The following is a 17,124-nucleotide window of genomic DNA, read 5'->3' as shown; positions in this document are numbered from 1 at the left end:
GACTACGAGAATAATGAAAGTAAAAATGAAATGAAGCACGGCTGTACAGCATATGTATGCAAATAAATATGACCATGAATACATTTGATGTTAGATGTTAGCCATTTAACCCCTTCACCTCCCGACTTTTATTCCTTACTCTCATAACTATATATCTTACATCATAGTTTCAAAGCAGTACATAGTATTTCTTATTGTTTACCGAATAATAAGTCTTATGACTAATAACTAAATAATATGCCTAAAGCAGTGCTGCCCAAAGTGTGACCTGTCGGCCATGTTTGGCCCATGAGTATGTATCCCACCCTCTCATCAAATGAAAGAACAAACATATTTTTATTCTATATATAACATGACATTTTCTTTTAAGTTTGTATTTTTAAAATATTTTGTAACAAAATATAGTGAAATGGTATCAAAAACATAAAAAAATTAACCAATTTTATTTATTTATATACTGTTTCGGAACTCCTGACCTAGAATTTAAGGGTTCAAACTGAAGTTAGTGTAGAATTCTTTATTGTTTTTGTCCTCTGACACACAAAAGAACGCTAAATATCTTTAAACATGAATGTGTAGACGCAACCCCACACACACACACACACACACACACACACACACACACAAACACAAACACACACAAACTCATCCAAACATTTATAAACACAAATTTGGCTCTGTATATAAACACCATACCCCAACTTTATTACTCTAAATCTACTTGAATCCTTTTTAGCGTGGCAGCAATAAAGTCAAACTGGGCAAAGGGCCTCTGTAATCAACTACATGAACAAAGAAAACCACTTAAAAAGCCTTTAACTACAACCACAGATACACTGCTGTAAGTGCATGCGTGTGAGTAGCCTTGGAGGATCATTATTACATCTGTTTAGTGTGAAAGAACAATCATTCAAGCAAACAAGCATTGATAGAGTCACATATAGTGAAACGTACATGGGCTTGTCCTTTAAGGTGATAACAGTGCTATACCCACAAATACATTCAATCATTTCACCTCAAACTACCCTCTAACACTCTTAACAGAGTACAGAATGTCACACATGCACTATCCTTCATCCCCCCACACACAGAATGACACACTTTGAAAGTGAGCTCGTAGTCAATGTGGCATCTGTATTCAGCTGAAGAAGCATGTTTTGCACTGGTTATCACTGCCAGACATGACTGTCCTCTGAGCCAGGTATTAAAAACAAGAAAATGACAAACACTATGACAGGGCTATTAACAGTTCATCTTGAGAGGTGTATTTCATGTGCTGTGTTCTCAGTAATCTACACTTTTGCTATGCTTGAACACACTTTTTATCTCATGTTAACACGTATTTGAATGGCTGACATTTGAGGGAGCTTTTGTGTCTTCATTTCAAGTGTTTATATGTGTGTCTGTATATTTCTGACTGTGTATCTGTGTGCGTGTGTGTGTGTCTGAAAGATACCATAAAGGGTCGTAGGAGGTGTTGTAGCTGTGATGTGGTGTGTGTGTGACTCATTGTTAGAGTGTGAAAATAGCGGCGTCAGATAATTCCGCATATGTTTTTAATGTTTTACATTTTAGGGACGGTAGAGATGGAGTCGTTCGCTGTTTAGTAAAAGGTCTGTAATAAACTTTTAACTGTCGTGGAATCGTATGTGAATGTTCCTCACCTCTGCTACAGTAGGTACAAGTAAACATTTTTATCTCTTGCTAGTTTCTGCCTTGAGTACTTGACCTTTTCTGTTAAAAACAGAAGAGTCGATCTGTGATGAAGTTAAGTCTAACTCACTGATTATGTTAACAGATTCTTTTGGTGCTGTAAAAATTGTAGTGTTGAAGCCTACAGTAAAAGAAAGAGTTGACTTAATTTCAAAAAGGCTTGATCTGATGTGCTCCTTCATGTTTTCATGTGGCTTCTACTGTACTGATAGCTTTTTCATACTGTAAGTTTCCATATTTTGACATACAGCTCTAAAAATAGTAATGATTTTGATTCATAGAGTTTTTGTTCTATGATTTTCAAGAGCTGCTCTCAGTGGTGAAGTTGATTTTGAAGTTTACCTATGGCTTTCCTTGTGCGCAAAAATGAAAGTTGAGAAACACCTACATATCATGTAGTACCACAGTGTCAAAGCAGAATTATTTACACTATTGTTAAAGGTATAATACATATTAAACCTTTTAAAAAGATAAAGAGTTAGCATTATCATTTACATGGTTACAACTGTTAACTGTGTTATAAAGCTTATAATTAAGTTGTTAAAATGTGTTAATTCACAAAATTCCCATATAAGACAGAACTACTAAATTCAGACGCTATAGTACAATTTCACAGCATTTCTACATGTGTATAGCAACGAGTGAGATCAATGTAATATGTCACATCATAGAAGAGATTAGTACAACTTTAAAGTGTAAAGTTGCAGCAAGAAAGTCAAAGTTCACTAACTTTATCTACTGTTCTCTAACATCACTGCATCTCAGGTATCATTTATTTCCTTAAACACACATTATTTTTGAAAAACTTTGAAAAACATTGGATTGTGTCTCTGTCCTGAATTGCGAATAAGAGTTTACTTTGTCAAACAGTGCAGGTAAATATTTTTGTAGCTTCATGATTTTGTTTATTCTTAGATTTTATTGCATAGTGTCTTCTGGTGCTGAGATGAACAAGCAAGGTTTCATGTCACAGAATGTTTTAAATTCACCTCAGATCCTCTGGGGAGAAAACTATTCTTCTAAATGTGATGGAAATGTGAATTTGGTTAACATGCATGTTTTTCTTTTTTTAAAAGCAACAATACCTTTTCTTTTGCATTACTTTTATGTTTCATTTTACTTTATTAGTGTGATTTTTTTTCTCAAATAATGCTTTTAACTTCTAATAAATACATTACAGTGAAACTATAGATATACAACTCTGTATGGGTGTTTTATTAGTTTATACAAGAGCAGAAACGTTGAATACTTCATATGCTACTGAAAGAAGTCAAACTCAAAATGATTTTACTAATAACAAAGGTCAGGAAAACATTTTAATGTGACTGGTATGGTTGTGCACTGTGCAGAACTGCAGATGAAACATCACTTGGTATATAATAATAAATCCATTCTTCATAAAACACATTAATCCTTAAGTTACTTAGTCATAAGTTAATAAATTATTGATTATATTGCTTATATCTATCTGTGCCATACTGATCATCTCAGTACAGAAGTTTCTGGATCTATTTTGCATTTTTGCAGATAATGACCCATTGCAACATAGAAAAGTCAAAATCTAGTTCTAAATTAATACCTAAGGTCCATGGCAGTGTATTTACCTGCTTGCTGCTTCTGTATAACATTATTAATGTTAAGGCCCTGTGTATTCAGTGTGTGCACAAACACAGGTGTGCATATGCAAACGCAGTCACATTGCGTTGGGCCCTCTGTTAGCCCAGAGTTTTACTGGCTTAAATGTGAGAGTGAGGAATGTGATCAAGACCAGATATATAAATAAATCCTTCAGGGGGAGATAATGAGAGCCATCCCTGCACAATGTAGACACAGGCCACTGTCATTCACTGCCACGGCAACACAAATTACACTCCACTCAGCCCTAATGCGGAGCAGGCCCACTTCTGCTGTACTCACAGGGAAACTTTACCAATGGAAGTGGCACAGCCCATAAAGCTGTGTATTTGTCAGAGCACTTACATGATACACTTTCTTGACTTAAAAACATATCGTTGGTAGAAATATGGCAAGAAGTGTTATTGAACTTGCAGACACAGAATGTTAAACTCCTCATGTCTTCCCAGTGTTTGCTGGAAGGTACGGTGTGACAAACATCTGGACTACTTTTTTTCTTCTATAAATATGTGTTGGCATGCTAAACTAAACAAAATTCAGTTTGATTCTGTGTGGCCTGTGGACCTATAAAATAATGATTTGGTCAGTTTTTTCTTAGGCGTGCTGAGTTTGCTCTGGATTACTTAAAAAAAGAATTAAAGACGAACGTGTCAGTGTGAAAGTGGGAGCAGTATAGCAATGTATGTATAGTACTGTGTACAAGTCAGATATCTCCTTTCATTCATTTAATTTCAAGTCACATTGGCCATTAAGTACAAGTTATTAATTCTTCAAGAGAAATTTTTTGGAAAAATTACTCCAGTTGATCCTTCCACTGTGAGAAGACAACGCAGCGCTATGGGTCTGATGTTTAGGCATCAGGAATCCGCTACTGAGAATAGGAAATAGACATCAAAGAAGAAATATTTTCACTGAATGTTTCTGGGATCATACAGAATGTAAAAAACAGAAAATGCAACCAAGTTCTAAGACTGAACTTTGAAGGTGTGAAAAAATGTCCCTGCAGATTTCTTTGAAGTCTCTTAAATAGAGCGAAAGCTGTTACACTGTGGACACTCCAATACTAATCCTCCAATACTGAAAAAAGATATTTAGATGTTGAGGCTTCTGTATTATTTTCCTTTATGTTTTCTGCTTTTATCAAAACTGTGAAAAATGGATAATGTGTGCGCAATGGCCTTTCTGGCTGGAATTTAAATTAATAAAGGATGGTCTCTGACCATCACACGCTACCTTAAGAGGTAAAAGAAGAAAGTATGCCAGTGTGAAAGTTGGAGCATTACAGTGTTTTGAACAGTGATTATGTCAAGGAATGTGCGCATATGCTAATATGAATGCTCACACAAGTCTCATACTCATCTGAACAAGTGGGGTTATTGCCCCACTATTCTGCACAGTCATAACAGTAAAGGTCATGTTGTGCATGGTGTGTGTATGTGTGTGTGTGTGTGTGTGTATGTGTGTGTGTGCGCACAAATATAAGGCCTTATCAAAACCTCAGGCTCTTCTTACTGAGTGGGGTCATTATTGTGCACAGTCATAACAGAAAAGGTCAAATTGTGCTCTGTATGTGTCTGTGTGTATGTTACAAATTTGCAAACCAACTGGTGGGAAAAACACATATTTGGTTTGTCCTGTACACTACTGCAAAGGTGTATTACTCATGAGTGAGCAGCAGTGGGACTTCACTCACACACACACACACACACACACACACACACACACACACACACACACGTACTGTCAGTGCTGCATTGTTATTTTTTCCATCACAGTCGAACTGAAACTGCAGCTTCCTGCCATGCAATGCCAATATGTTCACACTTCGACTGAACTGATTAGAGAGAAGGTAGTCAACCTAATCATGTGTATACACACACACACACACACACACCTACACAAACACTGTACATACACCTTTGTCAAACGGAGAAAAGATTACAAATGAATTTTCCTTTTTTAAGTGCAATTATATTTTTATTATTACATATTGTTATATTTCATTATTTAATCAATTATATTAAATGTTTTATATACATATACACACACACACACACATTTACACATGTGCTAACTGCCTATAATTACCATTTGGATTCTGGTGTAATTGTTACACTTGCTTACAATTTTTAAGGCATTCCATCTCTGTGTTTTAATTATTTCAATTTAATAAACTATAACTTCAAATGCCAAGCAAATTTAAATTTTATCTTTTATTTTAATTATTTTATCTTAATTAGTTCACACACACACACATTATATATATATAAATAAAAAATATATTATATATATATAAATAAACACACACATGTTTACACATACGTGCCAACTGTCTATAATTACCTCTTCTTACATTTGCTTACATTTTTTGAAGGTATTCCATCTCTGTGTTTTAATTCTAACTTTAAATGCCATGTAAACATGATTTCATAGAACAGAGATAAAAGATTTGACGCTTCTTTGGCACATATTGAATCATCAATCTCATTTTCAGAGGGCGCAGAGATAGACAGCAGCAGCTGACACAATATTTATGCATTTATGATACATCAGAGTTTTGCTGAATGCAAGGTATAAAGCAGGCTTGACTGGAAATCTATGGCTGTTATGATAAGCAGTTGTGAAAAATCAAATAGATCAATCCTTTGTCACCAGAACTTGCACCTAGTACTTTGAATTTTGTCTTGCTCAGTGAAACAAGATGCTCCCCAAAGTACAGGTGGTTTTAATGTCTTTCAGTTCTTCATTTTCAATTGATCTTTATCCCAAAAATACTTCACATCACTTGGAAAAATTATAATGAAGCATGTCTGTCTGTGGGTGCCAGTCCATTCAAGTGTACATATAAACGTATTATAGCCATCTGATATAAATCATATGCTGCTTTTAATTAAGTTCCTCTGGGTCATTTCTGACTTTTTACAAAATAAGTGTAATAAAAACTCACTAAGTGGAATAAAAATGTAAGCCTGCAGGGCCAGCACACATAAAACCAAATGACTCATTATATTTTTTGCAACAAGGGAAGAATGCAAACAATTTTACTAATTGTAATATCAAAACTATTCAATAAATCCTAATTTTTACTCTCTTCTTTTAAAATCATTTTGTATACTTACTCCAGAGTAATTCACATTTCTTTCTGCTAAATCTCTTTATCATCAAACACATTAGTCATGCCCTAAAATCCAATAAAGCCATTACATTACTGCTTTTAGGCCACCTTATTGATTGTCTTAGTTTAGGAATGTCTGTTTCAGTTTTGTATTTCTGTACATAATGGGCCAAATCAATGTGAAAAAAGCAAATTAATACTCTGTCTGGTTTATGAGAACCATATTAAGCCTAGGACAAATAAAAAATAATAAAGTTGTCTCCCACCATGCTAACATATGTAGCATTTTATTTATCCTCATCACTTTCCGATTTGTATCAGTTTATGTTTCTCATTACCAAGAATGTGTTTTTCATTACTGCTTGTACCTTATCATGAACAAATGTTAAAATGTTAAATGTCTGTTCTGATGCAGTTGTAAGTTTCTGTTTGTGGTCACTGTTTTCCACTTTACATAATAACCAACATTAACGCATCATATTGTGTTGATCTCTAATTTCTCTGTTCCTCTCTCTCTATGGTAGTTGATACAGAGTGCTCTCTAGACTCAGAGGGAGAGGATGATGGGTGTGTATGGGGGATGGACATGCAGGATGAAAGGAACGGGCAACATAAGATGAGTGTTGTGCCCAGCAAGGGCACAAAGCCCAGCAGCCCGGCTCACTTCACCCGTGCCCACAGCCTGAGCCCCCCTGACGAGCACTGGGACGAGACAGAGACCACTGTCCTGCCAACCACACCCGGGGAGACAGACAACACTGCACACAGCATGTACAGTAAGTAGTTGTCATTCTATTGACCAGAATTGTTCAAAGACAAAAAAAAACATTTTATCAACAAAAAACACGACTGAGATTAGACTAAAGTACGCCAAGTAAAAGAGATATGAAAAGTGTTTCAAAAATGGCAAGCAGGTCTCACTTTCCCCTCTCAAAAAAAAATCTACCTTTCAGGGTATATACACTGTGACTGATGTGGTACCTTCAAAGTATTCATTTATTACAAAAAAAAAAAAACATATGAAAAGCCATAAATATGCCTTTTTCCTGTGGGAAAGTGAACACACCTTGTCTTTAAAACTCATTTGAGGTAAAAAGTTGGACCTTAAGGACCATGTTGTACTTTTGAGGGTTTGAGTTTGTAACTTGGAGGACTAAAATGCACCTGGACTGTAACCTTTTTTTTTACATGACAAGGTACTCAGACATTGCAAAAGCCTTAAACTGCAAGCTTATTTTTACATTATTAAGCTTAAGATTTAGCATTCAGTAATTACTATGAATTATTCAGTAACCACTTTGAATTATTTGCAAACTGCTATGAACCTAATATGTAATGTATGTTGTTATGAGTTAACTAAAGTTTGGTCTCACATTCGAGTCTTGGAGAATTTAAGGGTTTAAGAATCTTCAAATTTTAGATGAATACACTGAGTTTTGGGTAAATCTGAGATTATTTCATATCCATGTTTAGCCCCTTGAACTCCAGGATTGTTATTCAGCTATTTATCATAATACTAAGATTATTCTATAGATGTAACTACTTTAACTTATTTATTAACTACAACAAAACTAATAAAGAATGGGTTATGCAGTCATGCTAGCTTTGGTGTATACAGATATCAATATTAAAAAGCCAAGGAAATATTAAAACTCATACATTGTGAAACACAAAGTTGTCAGTTGTTAGATGACGTCTCCTGCTTGACTATAAAACTGAACTTATCCCATATTCTAAATCAAACAGCACTATACAAGTTAGCTTTCATTATACGCATACACATTAACCTCTGTGTTTAGTTATGATGAATTAAGTGTGATTTTAATCATTGCAGTAGTCATGACTCTGTACCAGTTCTGAGAGTTCAGCAATTTCCAACGCCTCCGAGATATTAAAAATGATAATAGCCAAACCGTGGACGGAAATTGAAACCTCTTGCTAGCATTCAGATAACGCTGAAGTCACTGCAGTATGAAGGGCTCTTTTTGAAAACGTTGCCTCATCAAGCATGACAAAGGCCTCTCCCATCAAACAAGGTGACGTTCCCATTCTGAAATCAAAACTGAGCTTATGAGGCTTTCCTTTTACGTTTATGGACATCAAAGACTTGCACAGCATTCCTAGAAACATTAACTGCACTCTCTTTCTGTCTCTCTGATGAAGGAGAAACAAGTTTTTACTCCAATGAAGCACTCTGACTCTTCTCTGGCCACATTAGAGAAAGCTGGAAATATGATGCCAACATCTGCAAACATTTGAAAAATCCTCCTCAAAGTCACAGCGCTGTGCTGGCATCTGTCCTTCTCTCTTTCTTTCTGTATTATTATCTGATGTTTTTCTTTTTTTGCTCTCTGGCTGTTATTGGTCCCATGGGAGAATCTCAGAAACATTTTCTTCATTTCGGTTTTCATCATTCCCATTATAGAGCCTTTAAAATTCCTCCCTTCCTCCTTCTTTAAACAAAGATTGCACACACACACACAAACACATACACTTAAAAATTGTGCTGAACAAACCTGCTTTGGCTCATAGGATACCATTGCACTGTGCATAAGCTGAACTGTTGTAAAAGGTAAAATACAGTGTCAGTTTAAAGGAGCCTCACATAAACAAATATATTATGTGTACAGGGGAAAAATGTATATGTACAGTGTTTGTGTCTGTATAGTCACTACTGAAATTGCACAAAGCAGGCACCCCCCCTCCCAAAACACAGGCATTATTGTTCTTAATGTTACAATATGATAAGTGAAAACTGGTCTTGGATTAGCATGAAAAGGCAACTTTTTCTTGGAACAAGTAGTATATTGGAGAGAAAAACAGATGATGAACTAACACCACCACATCCTGTATTTGCTCCCTCAGCACAGAAAGATGCCCATGTGCTGGAGGACTGGGCTCGTTATGACTTCCTCATGCAGCTGAGAAAAGAGACCCACCTTCCTCATTCACGACACAACCAACAGATCAACGGCTCCATCACCTCCTACAACACTGGTGCTATGCAAGAAGAAACATCATCCACCCTGTCGTCAGGCGTTGAAGAGTCACCTGAGAGAAAAGGTATCATTCTAACATGCATGGAGGCTTGGGTCTGGAAAAATATACTGATTTTTTTGTTTGTATATTGTCATTCATATGTTCAGGGAGTAGTTTGGCAAAAAAAGAAAACAAGTTTGCTCAGTTTTCCCCTTAACCTACAGGTACTCAATTTTTGCCGTCTACGTCTTCAGTTTGCTTCTTTAGTTTTACAAGGCTATGGTAGTAGTGGAAGTTTGTTACCAAAAATGATTGTCGTACAAACCGTATGCCCAAATCATCAACATTTAAAATATAACATTTTCCTCAAACATGTTGTTAAGCAATCTCTCACTGTATAATCTGTAAAATCTCACAGCAATGAACAAAATGAACAAAAAATGTGGAAAAAAAAGCCTTCACTGTCGGTAACCAATTATCTCCTCAGGGTCAGCAGATGCAGACCCCCTGAGCCCTGATCCCACACGGGCAGCAGTACAGGTGTGCCCATTTTGCCAAAGGTCATATCGGTGTGAGACATCTCTTAGAGAACATATGAAGTTGTGCCAGGAGAGGGAAGGAGGACATGGCGTGTGCCGACTCTATGGGTACAGCACTTCCTACAGGGCACAGATGGAGCGGCACCTGTCAATGCGTGTGCAGACTGAGGACAAGGTGGGACCTACCAAATGTATTCTACAACTTTCTAAAACATCAGAATTATTCATCTTAGCATAGAACCAATTACTCAAAACTAGCCAACCCAGCACACAAACCACAAACCAGCACCCAGATGAAGGCCTATGCCAAACACTCTGGGTTAGCCAAACTGTCTACATCGATGATACAATAAAGGCTTTCTAGAAAGTGCAATGAATATTCATTTTTGTACCAAACACATCGACTTGACATCCTGTTGTGTGTTTGTGTTCCAGAATCCAGCCTCTGGTCCCACCATGGAAAACAGGAAGTTTAAATGTACACAATGTGGGAAAGCCTTTAAATACAAGCATCATCTCAAAGAGCACCTACGCATACATAGTGGTAAGTGACCCTTTCGTTCTGTCGTTCTACTTCATGAATTCAGCTGAAGTCTAAGTAGGCTGGTACATAAACACATACAGTATCTTGTTCTCTCCTTGAAAATATAATTACCCTAAATCATGTTTCTCAATTTAGGTTATTGTACCACTACCATGCACAGTTTAGTATTTTCCCTACTCAGCAACCAATTTAATTCAGAAAAGGTTTATTAATGAGCAAAAAAGCTGAATAAGGTTTGTTAGGCACAGGGAAAAGAAAAATGGGCATGGCAGCAGTACTCCAGGACTACGACTGAGAAACACTGCTTTACAACATTTCATAGCATTTCAAATTCTCAGTAATATTCTGCACATGAACATGCATGTGTGTAATTAAAGAGGTGTAAAATCAGAGCAGCAAGTTGCACTGATCTGAATGCGATGACACAATGGCATATGTTATGTAAAGTTAGAATTGACTATAATCAAATATTGTATTACTCACTAAAGTATGCTCTCATTTATTAAACAAATAAAACTGTCGAGCTATCCTCGAACATAAAATAAAAGAGCATCTGTTGTTTGGTTTTTATTGCTTATAACCCAGTACTGCGTACACAAGCTGTGTCTGAATCGTGACAAATGCTGTCTACTCAGACAGCATGTTGAGGCACACAGCCATGCCAGAATCTAATGTGTGTATGTCTGCTAAGGTTCCTCAGTTCAGCTATTTTTTGAAAGATGAACCTTTCACTGCCTTACATATCTCATAACTCTGTGTCCTCTCTGATGCGGTTACAAAAAAGAAAACACCAGCCCTGACACTCTGGACAACACCAGCACAATAACTCTGAATTCTACCAAAAGTATCACATCAAATCGTGGTGACATTTGAGATTTCATGATGTGTTAAATTATTTAATAAAGAATCGTAATCAAGTCTAATCATTGTGAGGTAATGGATTTCCATCCTTGATGATATTTTGCAGCATCAACCTTTAGAAAATCGTGCTGTTTTTGCCCCTGCAGGTGAGAAGCCCTATGAGTGCTCCAACTGTAAGAAGCGTTTCAGTCACTCAGGCTCCTACAGTTCACATCTTAGCAGTAAGAAGTGCCTTAGCGGGGGTGGGTCAGGGAATGGAGCATATTTTAATGGTCACTCCCATCCCGCCTACCTATTCCCCTCCCCTACGTCGCCCCCTGGAGTTGGAAGCAGGAACGCAAGCAGAGGAAAAAGCTCTCCTTACGGCCCAATAAGCCAGTGCTTCACCGAGCAGCTGCCAACTCAGGGACAGGAACCCATTACCTCTACGCTACGAGCTTCACAAGGGTGGTCAGGAGTGTTTAAAGGGACCACTTTTTTGCCCTTGCTGCACTCCGGCGGGAAGTTTGAACACCTTCTGCACGAAATGCTGAGAAAGGAGGTAGGAAAAGAGGATCAGCGAGGGAAGGAAGAAGGAGAGGAGGAAGAAGAAAGAGAGAGGAGAAGTGAGATATCTGTTGGTGCCGTGTCATGCCAGTGGTGCCTGCAGATTTTCCCAAATGAGGTAGTTCTAAAGCAGCACGAAAGATATCTGTGCAGGAACAATGATGGACACAATGCTGAACAGTCACATTCCCGCAAAGAAGGATCACCACTCAACTTCTCTCGCTCCTCACAGGTCCCTCATGATATCCAGAAAATACCACCCACCCCAAATGGACTGCCTAGAGATCTCTCTTCCCCTCACAGGGCATCCTGGCACTCTGTCCCACAGCAAATCCTCGTGCCATTACAGTCACCTGTGCACCTCCGGCTGGATCCCGGACACCACTATTGGCCAAACAAAGAAACCAGCAGTCCCAGAAACTCTACTCTTATGAGTCCCACCTCTCCTTCACTACATGAACGCCGGCCCCCACTCTCTTCAGGTTTCAGCTCCCCACCCTGCCTCGATCTGTCGGTCACCGCGTCACCATGCCGAACCAATCAACACAGGCCGCCCCCCAGATCAGAGGGTTGCCAGAGTGAGCCCTTAGACCTCTCCATTCCCAAAACTCGCACATGCTCCAGGGAGGCCAAAGAAGGAGCTTGCAATGGCAATTCTCCCCAGACAGAGCAGAGGGATGTGGAGAGCGTGTTTAGGAGGTTAACTCCACCTTCTCAGCACCAAGTGGGTGGGGCCTATACACCATTACTCAGTAGAACAGTTTTCAGCAGCTATAACCTTTTCAATCCTGCTATCCCAAGTTGCCTCGCAGGGATGGGGCATAATGGTCTAACGTCGATTCCTCTTACACCACCAGCCCCCAGCCCTGGATTTCTCTCGCCTATGACATATATGTTGGAGGCAGAGTCAGAGGCAATGAGGAAAAGAATACAGCAGGAAACAAACACCATGGTAAGAACACAGTCTTGTTCAGCAAAAATGCAACAACTTCAAAATACAATAAGATCATACAAAACATACTCAATGCAGACATCTTCTCAACAATGCACAAGTAGTAGTTTGATACATCCCCACAAGTCCCCTCACATTAAGCTGATTCTATTTTTTGCTCTTTGGCAGCTCAGAATCATGACCTTAAGAATCATGCATACTGGTGCTCTACAACCCTGACTGTCAAGCGTTTTACAGAATAAAATGACCAGTTATCCTTTATCTATCCTTTATAAACTATTTTGGGAACTTTTTATGTAACTAATCACATGTATTTACAAAATATTCAAATTTGAATGTTTCCTCCAGTTTCATTCTGAAACCCAGCCATGATTCTTTACTTGGCGCGTAACAGTTAAATTAGTTTGTACTGTGACAAAGAGCGATGTTCCCTTCTGAGTAATAAAATAAGCATTTAAGCTTGCTTTCAGTTCAAGTCAGGAGTCCGTTATTCCAGAGTAGATCATATTGCAAAGACAATGAACACATTTTTAGTACTACTCTATAAATCATAACAGACCCTTATTCGTTGTCTCTTAACCCTATGTAGGTGTCTTTTGATGCATTTGCTTCCCCTGTTGCTGCTGTAAACAAGCATATTACTCAGAGGGGAATTCCTGCCTTGACATACATAAAGGGCAGATAATGCAAGCCTGTTTACACACTGTTGTGTTCTGAGTTCAGTTACAAATTCTCAAAGTTCACAGTCATATCCTGACTTCACAAGTAAATGGAGGATATATTATATGCACTGTACAACATTTAAGATAGATATTAGTCACATTACCTGTCAAACAACTCAAAATTCAAGTTGCACATCTCAATTAACAAAATGAATCTCTGTCTCTTAGGGTGAACCCTTAAATCGTGCATGTCTGGACTACTTCTCTCTGATGGAGGAGGGGTTAGATGGTGATAATGTGCCAGGGAGAAAGAGACTGAGGAAGACAGAGGAAGGACTTTATGCTTGTGACATCTGTGACAAAAGTTTCCAGAAGAGCAGCTCTCTGCTGCGCCACAAATATGAACATACAGGTACCGAACACCATAACACTGTCTCACATTGATGATAACATTGATGATAATATGAAATACATACATATACATATATACATATGTGTATATATATATATATATATATATATATATATATATAGACAGACAAACTAATTAAGAAGGAAAAAAAGGAAAAAAAAAAAAAAATAAGGTCCTTAGTTTTGTCTGTGTTTCAATATCATTAATATAGATATTATCATACCAATAATAATGATAGTGAGTTTAATTGTGAAAATTAAGTAGACAATCAGACTGATCATACCTTTCTCTTTCAGGGAAGCGTCCCCATGAGTGTCAGATCTGCAAAAAAGCATTTAAACACAAGCACCACTTGATCGAACACAACCGGCTGCACTCTGGAGAAAAGCCCTACCAATGTGATAAGTGTGGGAAACGTTTCTCTCACTCAGGCTCCTACTCACAGCACATGAACCACCGCTATGCTTTCTGCAGTCGAGACCATGACACAGACGGCCCTGGAGAGGAGCTTGTGATGGGGGATGCCCACTACTCAAGCCCAGGCAGGGTGCTTAATCCTGAAGCAGAAGAAGCTCCTCTCAGCTTGGAGGAAACAGCCACAATCCTCAGCGATTCCAGTCTTGACGGAGCTCCATTAGGCCTAAGAGTGAAGGATGAGGATGAAGAGGAGAGCTTACTCAGTAACCATGCTCATGAGAGAAGAGTGGAGAGAAGAACAGGGACAGAGGAGACGAGTGGAAGCCTGGAACAGACAAGTGAAGAAAGTGAGGAGAAGAAGGAAGAGGGAAGTTCAGGGGATGAAGGACAGGACACAAAAAAGACTCATCACTGCAATAAAATTAAAGTAGAACAGAATGGAGATGAACATAGAGACAGGCAAGAGATGGATCTAGCGACAGTATGAGACTGCTGGATGTGGAAAATAACATTTCAGCTTTAGGCTGATTTACCAAAGATGTGAACATGCACATATGGATTGCACTGCACAGTAGAAGGAAGAATTCAGTACCTTCTCCCATGAGTGCTAAGAAGCCCATCTCATGTTGGAGAGTATAGCGGACACAGTGAAGACAGTGAATAAAACCAAACAAGTGCCTTTAGATCTATGCCAATGTAAAATGTTATTCACAACAATGCAAAACATCCATGCCATTACAATGAATACAGACACACGCACACACAAGGGCTGCACTGTATATTTGCTGATTTTTACATACTGTATCCACAAAGCACTGTTGACCCCTACAGATCACTCAAAGATGCAAAACTGTGAACCAGTCAGTTTTAGATTACATTAGTAACGGGTTACGCAACTAATATTTAAAAATATATTCTATGATCTTCTACCAAATTACAGGTACAGATACGAAAAAACAAAATCATGTTTTTTTTTCTTTTTTATGTATGGAAAAGCCCAGCCAAGTAAAAACTCTAAATATAAGAACTGTTTCTATTTTTTCTTTTCTTTTTTCCCTGCAAGCCATTCACCACTGATGGTGAATGATGACCAGATGATGAGCTTCCATTTCATGAGCTTTATGCATTAAAAATACAAGAGAATCTACAATAATTTGCACTCTGAGCTTGCAGTAATGTTGGCAAAATCAAATAATGCTATATTATTGAGAAGTATTAGTACATATGGAGACAACTAAAATGGAAGACAGAGATAAAGAAGCAATCAAAGAAGGAAAAGAAATAAAAGATCCTAACAATGTATTTTCAAAACCTGCTACACATGAGAATCATGCACAATGTTACATACTGCACTGAGCAAGACACAGAAACACTCTGAGACAGATTACCCTACATTACAGCTTACTACGGTGCGCTGCTTAACCATGCAACAGTTGAGCTAACAGCATTGCATCTGTAGCATTCAAATGGGAAATGGTGCTTTTATTCAGGTTTGGCTTTAGTTTCATAATCTTTTATACATGTTTATATAAACTCAATGTTTACCTGTTAACATGAAAATGTTACCAAATGCATATCCTTTTAAGCTATTTGAATATTGTGTCTAATTTGCATCAGTGTTACTTTTATACAGAATCAGTTAAGCTTTTTGTACCTTTCTACAGGCCTGATTGTTTGTGCATACACTTAGTTTGTAGTCTAATAAAGCTGTACATACCAAACCTTGTGTTTTTACTCATAGACCAACAGGAGAAACAGTCAGTATTGACCTAAGATTCCTAGAAAACATTATTTTTCTTCCTTTCTCAAATGAGAACTCCTTCTGTTAATGTTTAAAAATTCACGATGTTACTTAAAGTTTTTGTAGTGACATAAGCTAACTACAGTCTACAAAAATAGCACAAGAGTATGTCTCATCTCCTTCCCCGATGTGTACGGAGGTCCCCCTGAGCAATCTGAGTCAAATGTGGGCTTTAGGCTGTCCCGAAACTGCCTACATAACACAAATTAATAACAAAAGGGAAGTTGATTTTACACTTGCCCACCACTATGTCTGTCCTGGCTTAATAACAGAACATTATGACGTTGGTGAAATGCATAGAGGACGAGGAGAGCCTGGTAGTAGGTTAATATGTAGCCAGTAAAACAATAAATAATTTAGAAATGAAAAACTGAAACAGCAATACATCAAACAATGAATTTTAAAAAATCAACTATAAAAAACACTTGAAAATAGTAAACTGGATAAGACAACCTAATCAATTAAAACATATAATGAAGGAATTGGAAACAAAAAATGCTGTTTTAATACATCTGTGTGCAAATGATCAGGTTAAATTCTTCTTAAGGTTAAACACATTCCCATCTCGATCAAACACATCTTAACCCAACAGTATTAATATGCCAAACCACCAAATGTCAAAGTTTCTCAGCAGACACTAACCTGAGTCAGCTGAAAATAATTGTTGACGCACCTCATCTCATCTCATTAAATGATGCCACCTAACGTTTCAGACAAAACAGAACAGAACCATGAGAATTAAGAGAGGAATTAAGAGAATTAAGACTGGAATATGACATACCAGTATATGAATTTGCCGTTATTAATTACATAAGAATACAAAAAAGTAACTGAAATGTAATTGAAACTTCCAGCACTGCAGATTTTCCGTATTTGAACCTCACTGATGGACTCTTCTCCTTTTTTTTACTTCATTTATTACTTCTCCAGGAAGATGTCCATAAAATC

At 37.7% G+C, this 17,124-nt stretch overlaps 1 protein-coding gene across 2 annotated transcripts in view; it reads left to right on the top strand.

Annotated features, from left to right (window-relative positions):
• LOC108431814 (zinc finger E-box-binding homeobox 2-like) overlaps positions 1 to 16,096 on the top strand; it is a 33,622-nt gene extending 17,526 nt beyond the window's left edge. The window contains exons 1-8 of one of the 2 annotated variants that reach the window (XM_017705198.2): positions 472 to 1,678; positions 6,988 to 7,239; positions 9,329 to 9,526; positions 9,930 to 10,156; positions 10,417 to 10,525; positions 11,533 to 12,884; positions 13,775 to 13,958; positions 14,255 to 16,096. In XM_017705198.2, coding sequence (XP_017560687.1) covers positions 1,654 to 1,678; positions 6,988 to 7,239; positions 9,329 to 9,526; positions 9,930 to 10,156; positions 10,417 to 10,525; positions 11,533 to 12,884; positions 13,775 to 13,958; positions 14,255 to 14,862 — 2,955 coding nt within the window. In that variant the 5' untranslated portion in view covers positions 472 to 1,653 and the 3' untranslated portion in view covers positions 14,863 to 16,096. Of the gene's footprint in view, positions 1 to 471; positions 1,679 to 6,987; positions 7,240 to 9,328; positions 9,527 to 9,929; positions 10,157 to 10,416; positions 10,526 to 11,532; positions 12,885 to 13,774; positions 13,959 to 14,254 lie in introns of those variants that run through there. The other variant, XM_017705197.2, reaches the window with a different exon arrangement.
• The last annotated feature ends 1,028 nt before the right edge of the window (positions 16,097 to 17,124 follow it).

Source organism: Pygocentrus nattereri, chromosome 26 (assembly GCF_015220715.1).
Source record: "Pygocentrus nattereri isolate fPygNat1 chromosome 26, fPygNat1.pri, whole genome shotgun sequence".
In the NCBI taxonomy this organism is placed as follows: domain Eukaryota; kingdom Metazoa; phylum Chordata; class Actinopteri; order Characiformes; family Serrasalmidae; genus Pygocentrus; species Pygocentrus nattereri.
This window is presented reverse-complemented; position numbering and strand designations above follow the sequence as displayed.